This window comes from Polyodon spathula, chromosome 36 (assembly GCF_017654505.1).
Source record: "Polyodon spathula isolate WHYD16114869_AA chromosome 36, ASM1765450v1, whole genome shotgun sequence".
NCBI classification, from domain to species: Eukaryota; Metazoa; Chordata; class Actinopteri; order Acipenseriformes; family Polyodontidae; genus Polyodon; species Polyodon spathula.
In genome coordinates, this window is record NC_054569.1 from 2,692,401 (window position 1) to 2,701,379 (window position 8,979).

An 8,979-nucleotide genomic window follows, 5' to 3' on the forward strand; every position below is an offset into this window, starting at 1 on the left:
CAACTTGCAATGTATGCTAACAAATATATGTTTGTGGAAAAAAGGCGAAATTAGGAAAAGACAGCCCTGCTGTTTTCTGAAAAATGTCACGATAATGAACATGACCCTTTCGGCAGCAGATTACCCAGCAAGCACATGGACACATGGGCTGTTTACAACACACCAGACTTTACTGAACCGTTCCTGACCTCAGCCTAACATACCGGCAGCTTGCGTCCAATTTCCAAACCATAAACACAATTCAAATCATTTCAGTTGTTTCTTGATTCAGCAGGACCTACTGAGATTACCAAGGAGCTCTGGAGAACAGCAGCCCTCAGTCAGAGTAAGGACAGTTACAGCATATTGTTAATATTGTTTAAATAGCTTCAATAATAATGAAGCAACATGAAGCCTACCTTTGTTCACTCCTTCTTTGAATAATCCCGGTGTTTTCACATCTTTTGATTTTATATTAATTGTGATGAAGTTTTAAATCCGAAGGGCAAATTTACTTCCTTGTGTTGTTTGCAGTTAGCCTGCTGTTCTCACCAGTCAACATTGCTAACAGAGAGAGAGAGAGATATATCTGTAGAGCGTGGTACAGGGAGTGTGTACTACCGAGAGTGTAAAAGGGAAGTATAACTATTGAATGCACATGTGACAGCCAACAGCACCTGTATTTGTGTGAGTGGGCTGTTCCTGACATGAGCTGAGAAAATGAAGTGCAAAGTTTATATCTCCTTATTGGGAGTCAGTGTCAATCGCCACAGGCAAATCAGCAGATCTGACCTCTTGAAAGGGGCGATGGTACAATGGGTGGACTGCACAGCTGGTGCTGGTTTCTAACTTCACTGAATGAATCGATGAGACAATCCTGCACCTGGGAAATATCTTTTCCATGTGCAAGCCAGAATTCCAGATGGAACTGATGCAATTCACAAAAAAATAAGAACCACCACAGATATGCTACTCTACTATTAAGATGCGGATTGTGCTCTGAATTTGGGGTTTCCATGAAAACAAGACATGTTTGTATCTTTTCAATCTGCATGGCGATATTAAATGCTGCAGCTTTAAAGTAGAGGGGTTCTGAAAACATATACAGCTTTACTTGTCCCAGCGTGTTGCTATAACTGTTTAAATAACATACCTGCCATTTTTTATTTTCACTGTTAACATCCTGACAACGTTTTACACAACTGTAAAGTCTGTTTCAAAGTTGTTGTTTTTTTTTTTTTTCAAAATGGCTGCTCTAGTGCCCTGGGGTTTGGGATCTGTCCTTTGAATCACTGCAGGAAGAGCGATTAAAAAAAAAACAAAAAAATAAAAAATCATCTGGCTTTTCTGTTCCGTGCCACATCACGGATCGTTATCTCTGTGTTACCTGTTTGACAAGGTGGGCAACAATCCTTACACTAACAGTGCACCAGGGCGCCCAGTTTGAAAAGATATTTCAAGCAGACTTCAGTTCTAAGTGTAAAGGTGGTCGGTAGCAGTGTTGTATTGTAGTGTGAACGATTTTGTTGCGACATGTTTGAAACTAGTATCGTAACATTCCTTTCAGAAAAATGACACGTTCAACAAACAGGCCCATCTTAATGATCCATTAATATTGGCAAGGCACTGAATTCCAGATCAGCCGGCTCCAAAGTATACATTGCATCACCGACGATTAAAGGCTGAATGAATTGCATATTTAAAAGATGATTATAGTTCACGACTGTATCACTGTCGCAAATCCTGGGAACTACAGCGACTAACACAGAAGCAGGTCAGCTCTTTAAGCAAGCAGTATGCGTGGATCGCTAATTCATTCTGTCCAAAATACTATAACACAGCATAACCCTTTTGGAGAATGGCTTGTTTTGAGCCATGACCTCTTCTCCTTTTAAACATCAGCGTAATTTAATCAAACTTTTAAAATGTTATTTTACCTGAAGAAGTTTCGAAACCTTGACAATTGACAGATTTCACAATGTTTCAATGAATAACCCAAAACAGCTCAAAACAGTTACTGTACACCTAATATAGTCCTAGCTGTAGGAATCCAAAGCGTCTATTTATTGTTTTAATACCTACATTAATATATAGTAGAATTAATCTGAAGTAGTCTAACTAAATACAAGCTCTGCTGCCACCTACCGGTCAAAAGAAACAGTGCTGTGCGATTGTGATTACTAGAGGTTTTACAACGCTGGTCTTTCACAATAAAAACACAGTAATCCCTAACGAATTCCTACAGCACTCTCGCTGAAGCTGTGTTTTCAGGCAGAGGATTTTGACTTCAGTTGCCCATTGTGGTACGCTGCTATAGTAGAGCCTTCAGGGATGTTATTCGTTTTATTCTGTCTTGTGTTTTAACCTCGACTGTTCAGCAGTAGCTGCTGTATTGCTCATCCAGATGATCTTGGTAAGGACTTTCCCGTCAGCAGTTAATTTCAGACCTAACTACGTACCTTTCACATTATAGCCACGATGCTGAATCGTCTATTGTTTTTACAATTATAGGTCAGGTTTTTTTTTTTTTTTTTTAAAGCTCCTTGAAATGCTTCACAAGTACTATATGTATTAAAGATATGGTATGTTTTGAGAGTTCTGATTTAATAATTACAACCAACAACAGGACTCAAGGCAGTTTTTCTCTCTACTACCGCTTTCATGCAAAATTACAATAGGCAGGTACGTAGGCATTTAACAAAATAAATCAAAGTACCTCTCTAACATTTCACAAAAAGCACCTGTCCTGCCAAACCAGACGTCGGTGTCCGACGTTTGTTTTGTACTCCAAACGTTAGTTGATGTAATGGTCAGGGGTTCACATAACTTTAATCATTAGGTTCGCACAGGAGTACCAGCTAGCAGGTTGGTACACACCGAAATTAGAGGTCATCATTCAAACCACTGTCTGCCTCCCCCTTCTTCTCCAACACTTCAAACAATTTGGCACATCACGGATCAGGGGTGCAAATTTGGAGCTAGATTCTAGCACCAAGGTACCTCATATACACCGCGAGCGACATTAAATTCTGGAGACAGTAGACCTGTTAATTTACTATTTTTATTTTTCATCAACCATAGTTTCTCATTGTCTGGGCTTCCCACCCACACTCACCGGAGAAGGTACAAGTCATGCGAGAAGTTATAAGGGGTGCTTGATTAGGACTGTAGGCTCAATGATTTGCACACGTCAAGGATCGACGGTTCTGTGGTCATCGCACACAAATAAATGGGCAGAGAGCTGTCAGTCTGATAAGAGGGCTGTATTTTTTTTTTTTTTTTTTTTTTTTTTAATGGCCAACGTGTCAAACCCCATGCTCACAAGCAGCACTGCTTAACACCAGTGTCAGAGAATAGCTTATGAATGTTCGAGGAGTCGGGATTGCTGGTTAGTTTAACAAATTCTCACACATTCCGATTGTTTCAATACCAAATTCCAACCCTGGAGATTCAAAACAAAAAACTTTGAACATGCTAGCTTTACAGCACAACTATTTATAGATGGATAACTCCGGGAAACCAAATATTTAAGCAAAACACTTTTTTTTTTTTTTTTTTTTTTTTTTTAAAAAAAAAAGATTGTCAACAGTTTGTTCAAAAGCAGCAGCACGTTTTACAAGCCTGTTCTTGAATCAGCCCATTAAAACTAGAGACGACACACACTTGTGATTTTCAAGTAGGTTTTATTCACCTGGACTCAAAATGTATTGCCAGCAAAAGTACAACTACACTGCAAGTTACGCAGTGGATTCAAATATCCAGCATCACAAACAGAACATAGCAGCTATGGCTCAGAGATGGTTGAGCAGCCAATGACCAGCGTTGGCTTACAGATTGGGTCCTTCGGGTACAACTCTTGAGACTAAGTTTCTTTAATCAACCTCCTCGATGGTAGGGCCGGAGGAGCCACCTCCAGAGGGAGCAGCACCAGCCCCTGGGAAGCCCCCTGGCATGCCACCAGGCATCCCGCCAGCGCCTTGGTACAGCTTGGTGATGATGGGGTTGCACACCTTCTCCAGCTCCTTCTGATGGTGTTCATACTCTTCCTTCTCAGCAGTCTGGAACACAGAACACAAGTGTTCAATTGTGGATTTGGCTTTATATGAATGACTTTGGAAGCATTCACAGAAACTAGGTTTAATACAAGTACTAAAAATTACTTTTGGCTTGCAGGGAGCACACCACTTAATGGTTCAAAACTCATTAGTTTGGATGCTTCCTTCCACCCAGAAAGGTTAACTGGATACCAAGCAATTACAGGTAAACAGTACTTTTATTATCAAACTGCATCTGACAGCACATTAATAATGAAAGGACATATTGAAGCCTTACCTGGTTCTTATCCAGCCAGCCGATGATCTCGTTGCACTTCTCCAAGATCTTCTGCTTGTCCTCATCGCTGATCTTGCCCTCCAGCTTCTCATCCTCCACAGTCGACTTCATGTTGAAAGCGTAGGACTCCAGGGCATTCTTGGAGGAGACCTTCTCACGCTGCACATCATCCTCAGTCTTGTACTTCTCTGCTTCCTGGACCATGCGCTCGATATCCTCCTTGCTCAGGCGTCCTGTTTCAGAAGATCATATCATCAGCACAGGATTTCAAAAGGATCCCATAAAATACAGCTAGAATCAAGCTCGCTCAGACATCCAAGGAAGGAACTTGTGCCATCTTTGGCCTTTTGGCCTCTGGTGGAAACTACGAAAGACTTTGGAATCAACTTCATCACAGCGAGACATTCTACACCACAAGCTCAGCTTCATAGCATGAAAACAACTGAAAAGGAAACGACTAAAGAGCAAAAGTCGATACCTTTGTCATTGGTGATGGTGATCTTGTTCTCCTTGCCAGTGCTCTTGTCCACTGCAGACACATTCAGGATGCCGTTGGCATCAATATCGAAAGTGACCTCGATCTGAGGAACACCACGGGGTGCGGGAGGGATACCGGTCAGCTCAAACTTGCCCAACAAATTGTTGTCCTTGGTCATGGCTCTCTCACCTTCATAGACCTTGAAAAAAGTTGGAATTCGTTACTAGGGTACACTACAGTAATCCATTATGAAGTTATAATGAAGAGCAGCTTCAAATCTTCAGTTATTGCCCCCCACCCCCCTCGGACCAGAACTCGCTCAGACATCCAAGGAAGGAACTTGTGCCATCTTTGGCCCTTCAGCCTCTGGTGGAAACTACGAAAGACTTTGGAATCAACTTCATCACAGCGAGCAATGTAAAGCTTTCTACAAGGGATGCAATACAAACCTCATAACCCAATACTTTGTAAAAAATATGCAATTCAGAGCAAGTTCAAGTGGCAGCATATATGTACACCACAAACTGTCTCTTGCAAGCCTGCGACATCCTCTTTACCTGGATGAGCACACCAGGCTGGTTGTCAGAGTAGGTGGTGAAGGTCTGCGTCTGCTTGGTGGGGATAGTGGTGTTACGCTTGATCAGCACTGTCATGACCCCACCGGCTGTCTCAATGCCCAGAGACAGGGGGGTGACGTCCAGCAGCAGCAGGTCCTGCACATTCTCAGACTTGTCCCCGGACAGGATGGCAGCCTGCACAGCTAAGGAAACAAAAACAAAACTTAACAAACCTTGAGACCCTGGAGAGCTAGATAACCCCAAATCAGAACTCTCTCAGACATCCAAGGAAGGAACTTGTGCCATCTTTGGCCTTTCTGCCTCTGGTGGAAACTACGAAAGACTTTGGAATCAACATCACAGCGAGAGTAGAACACAAGATGACCCCTTATAAAAATGGGCAAGCCAACAAAAGTTTGGCTATGTGTTCACCAAAATTATATTCCATTTAATTGAGAGAAGTGCTATATACTCATGGAAGACTATGCAACTGCTTTCAGGGCACTTATTTTGTTAGCAGTTTGGGCAGCGAGCTACAGTGTGCAATGCACATGATCACATCAATTACCTGCTCCATAGGCAACAGCCTCATCTGGGTTGATGCTCTTGTTGAGCTCTTTTCCGTTGAAGAAATCCTGCAGCAGCTTCTGGATCTTGGGGATACGGGTAGATCCTCCGACCAGCACAATGTCGTGGATCTGGGCCTTGTCCATCTTGGCATCACGGAGGGACTTCTCCACGGGGTCCAGAGTACCGCGGAACAGGTCGGCGTTCAGCTCCTCAAAACGAGCCCTGGTGATGGAGGTGTAAAAATCGATCCCCTCGTACAGGGAGTCAATTTCAATACTGGCCTGGGTGCTGGACGAAAGGGTGCGCTTTGCCCTTTCGCAGGCGGTGCGGAGACGGCGAACAGCTCTCTTGTTGTCACTGATGTCTTTCTTGTACTTGCGCTTGAACTCTGCAATGAAATGGTTGACCATGCGGTTGTCAAAGTCTTCTCCACCGAGATGGGTGTCGCCAGCGGTGGATTTCACTTCAAAGATTCCATCTTCAATAGTCAGGATGGAGACATCGAAAGTGCCACCACCCAGATCAAAAATGAGCACATTTCTTTCAACTCCAACCTAGAAACACAGGAGGAATTTGGTTAATTCACCAGGATAAAAGTTGTCCCATCAAGCTGCAACATGACCGCTAAGGTGAACACTGAACAGAACTCGCTCAGACATCCAAGGAAGGAACTTGTGCCATCTTTGGCCTTTCAGCCTCTGGTGGAAACTACGAAAGACTTTGGAATCAACTTCATCACAGCGAGTAATGACTAGGGAGTTAAAATGCCATCCCTTTGAAAGAGTCTAAAATCTACAATAACCATTAGTACCTTCTTGTCCAAGCCATAAGCAATAGCAGCAGCAGTTGGTTCATTGATGATTCGGAGAACATTAAGGCCAGCGATCGTACCAGCATCCTTTGTGGCCTGACGCTGGGAGTCGTTGAAGTATGCTGGCACAGTTACAACAGCGTTGGTCACAGACTGGAAGAGAACGGAAAGGCATTTAGTTGGAGTGGGATTTGTGCAGAAAATCTACAGGAGGGCAATACTGAGCAAGGCTCACTCAGACATCCAAGGAAGGAACTTGTGCCATCTTTGGCCTTTCAGCCTCTGGTGGAAACTACGAAAGACTTTGGAATCAACTTCATCACAGTGAGCAAGCACAAAATATTGAATATACAGGGTTTTAATTCACCAAGGCATACCAGTTAAATACAAAACTGCATCAGAGTAGATGACAACCATTTTGTGTCGGACAATGAAGTACCACTCACCTTTCCGAGGTAGGCTTCTGCAATTTCCTTCATCTTGGTCAGCACCATAGAAGAGACTTCCTCAGGGTAGAAAGACTTGGTCTCCCCTTTGTACTCGACCTCGAGTTTGGGACGGCCACCATCGCTCACAACGTTGAATGGCCAGTGCTTCATGTCGGACTGGACCACCGTGTCTTCAAATCTGCGACCAATCAGGCGCTTAGCATCTGAAAAGGAAAATGTGACAGATCGTCAATTACATGCAATGAACAAGACTGAATTACTGAAGAGCTCGAGAAGGCAAGCGCCACCCATGTGATTTCTAGGACTAGTACTGAATCCTGATTACTCGCTCAGACATCCAAGGAAGGAACTTGTGCCATCTTTGGCCTTTCAGCCTCTGGTGGAAACTACGAAAGACTTTGGAATCAACTTCATCGCAGCGAGTAATGACTAGGGAGGAGATAACTTGTGTTCATTGCATCGGGTTTAGCAGGGGAGAACATAATACATGGAAAGACTGTTCACGTACTCGGAAAGCCGATTGTCAGAAAACATGCTTACCAAATACTGTGTTGGTGGGATTCATTGCAACCTGGTTCTTTGCAGCATCCCCGATCAGCCTCTCGGAGTCGGTGAAGGCTACGTAGCTGGGTGTGGTCCTGTTACCCTGGTCGTTGGCAATGATTTCAACTTTGCCATGCTGAAAGACACCCACGCAGGAGTAGGTGGTTCCCAGATCAATGCCAACAGCTGTTCCCTTAGACATGGTTCCTGGGGGGGGGGGGGGGGGGGGGGGGGGGGGGGGGGGGGGGGGGGGGGGGGGGGGGGGGGGGGGGGGGGGGGGGGGGGGGGGGGGGGGAGAAAAGTTAAATTAATTGGCTAGCCTAAATAGGGTCATACACTTGACACAGCACATTAAAATGTAAGAAACCTCCCCCAAACGCTTTTACTCCTAAATTGACAGTGGAAACATGCACTCTCAAGATAGATTAACCACAAAATGCAAAGCTGAACTGGGATCTCAAATGGCCTGTACTTCTGCAGTGTCACCATTATTGTTCAAAGCCAGAGCCATATTCATTTCTAAAAAAAAAAAAAAAAAGGGAGGCGCTTGTCAAAATGAGCAAGGTTTTAAAAGCTCAAGCTAGAAGAGCTAGCCCCCCAGTCAAAGTTTTGGTCTCCAAAGACTTGCAGGCTCCGATGAGTCCATCCGATTGTACACGGTTAGTATTATTCACTTGATGCAAGAGCTATTCTGTATTAATTTAGAATTTACATAATGTCGTGCACGTTCTTGATCAAAGAGTTTATACACACACATTTGTGTAGCAGGCGTCTGCTATTTAAATTTCTAGCATGCAAGTATTTACAAAGGCTTTTTTTAATGATTCATTTTGTATTCATTGTTATTCGTATATGCAAAACAAATTTGCAAGCTACAAGAATTGGAACTCTGAACTTTACACCCTACTATTAAACTGCGTGGCTTCTCACTCAAGGATTTAAAACGGTGAGCACTTATCCTGATTTCTGCTGTCATCTCATCTGACAACAGAAAAGGGAATTCGATGAGTGGAGTACTTATATTTGATACAGCGCAATTTATATAACTTCTCAGAAGCACTTTAAAAAATATACAACTCACATAGCAGGCTTTGCATTTTAAAACGCAGCACACAAATTCAAATGCATAAGTAGGCAGGAGTGCCAATTTAAAAAAAAAATAATGTTTAAATGCATTACAAATTAACTTCGAGTCTTTGCTCGCCTGTGGGAGAGTGCTCAATGGCCTGCAGATTGCCAGCTTAGTTCTAAACACATGCG

At 43.4% G+C, this 8,979-nt stretch overlaps 2 protein-coding genes and 5 non-coding genes across 7 annotated transcripts in view; all 7 read right to left on the bottom strand.

Annotated features, from left to right (window-relative positions):
* jhy (junctional cadherin complex regulator) overlaps positions 1 to 2,984 on the bottom strand; it is a 23,285-nt gene extending 20,301 nt beyond the window's left edge. Inside the window, exon 1 of the mRNA XM_041234857.1 lies at positions 2,980 to 2,984. Within this exon, the coding sequence (XP_041090791.1) occupies positions 2,980 to 2,984 (5 nt within the window). The remainder of the gene's footprint in view (positions 1 to 2,979) is intronic.
* A 664-nt stretch (positions 2,985 to 3,648) lies between these two features.
* On the bottom strand, positions 3,649 to 7,941 carry LOC121303974 (heat shock cognate 70 kDa protein). Its single transcript, XM_041234876.1, has 8 exons — positions 7,717 to 7,941; positions 7,174 to 7,379; positions 6,728 to 6,880; positions 5,915 to 6,470; positions 5,347 to 5,549; positions 4,790 to 4,988; positions 4,312 to 4,544; positions 3,649 to 4,037 (listed from the first exon to the last, which is right to left on the bottom strand). Exons 1-8 carry the CDS (start codon positions 7,919 to 7,921, stop codon positions 3,852 to 3,854), a joined length of 1,941 nt encoding a protein of 646 aa, XP_041090810.1. The 5' UTR covers positions 7,922 to 7,941; the 3' UTR covers positions 3,649 to 3,851.
* Positions 4,615 to 4,711, bottom strand: LOC121304100. Its single transcript, XR_005947922.1, has one exon. It is a non-coding gene; the product is annotated as a small nucleolar RNA SNORD14 (small nucleolar RNA).
* On the bottom strand, positions 5,105 to 5,201 carry LOC121304094. The gene has a single exon (XR_005947918.1). It is a non-coding gene; the product is annotated as a small nucleolar RNA SNORD14 (small nucleolar RNA).
* Positions 6,564 to 6,660, bottom strand: LOC121304098. Its single transcript, XR_005947920.1, has one exon. It is a non-coding gene; the product is annotated as a small nucleolar RNA SNORD14 (small nucleolar RNA).
* Positions 6,959 to 7,055, bottom strand: LOC121304099. Its single transcript, XR_005947921.1, has one exon. It is a non-coding gene; the product is annotated as a small nucleolar RNA SNORD14 (small nucleolar RNA).
* LOC121304095 lies at positions 7,502 to 7,598 on the bottom strand. The gene has a single exon (XR_005947919.1). It is a non-coding gene; the product is annotated as a small nucleolar RNA SNORD14 (small nucleolar RNA).
* Positions 7,942 to 8,979: the final 1,038 nt, after the last annotated feature.

Bases quoted from the DNA above. Each gene is read 5' to 3' on its own strand.
- LOC121303974 (XM_041234876.1), bottom strand. From the start codon at position 7,921: ATGTCTAAGGGAACAGCTGTTGGCATTGATCTGGGAACCACCTACTCC. The intron at 6,881-7,173 runs GTGAGTGGTACT...GTTCTCTTCCAG, and splicing joins CAGAAGCCTACCTCGGAAAG to TCTGTGACCAACGCTGTTGT. The intron at 6,471-6,727 runs GTACTAATGGTT...CTGTGTTTCTAG, and splicing joins CTTATGGCTTGGACAAGAAG to GTTGGAGTTGAAAGAAATGT.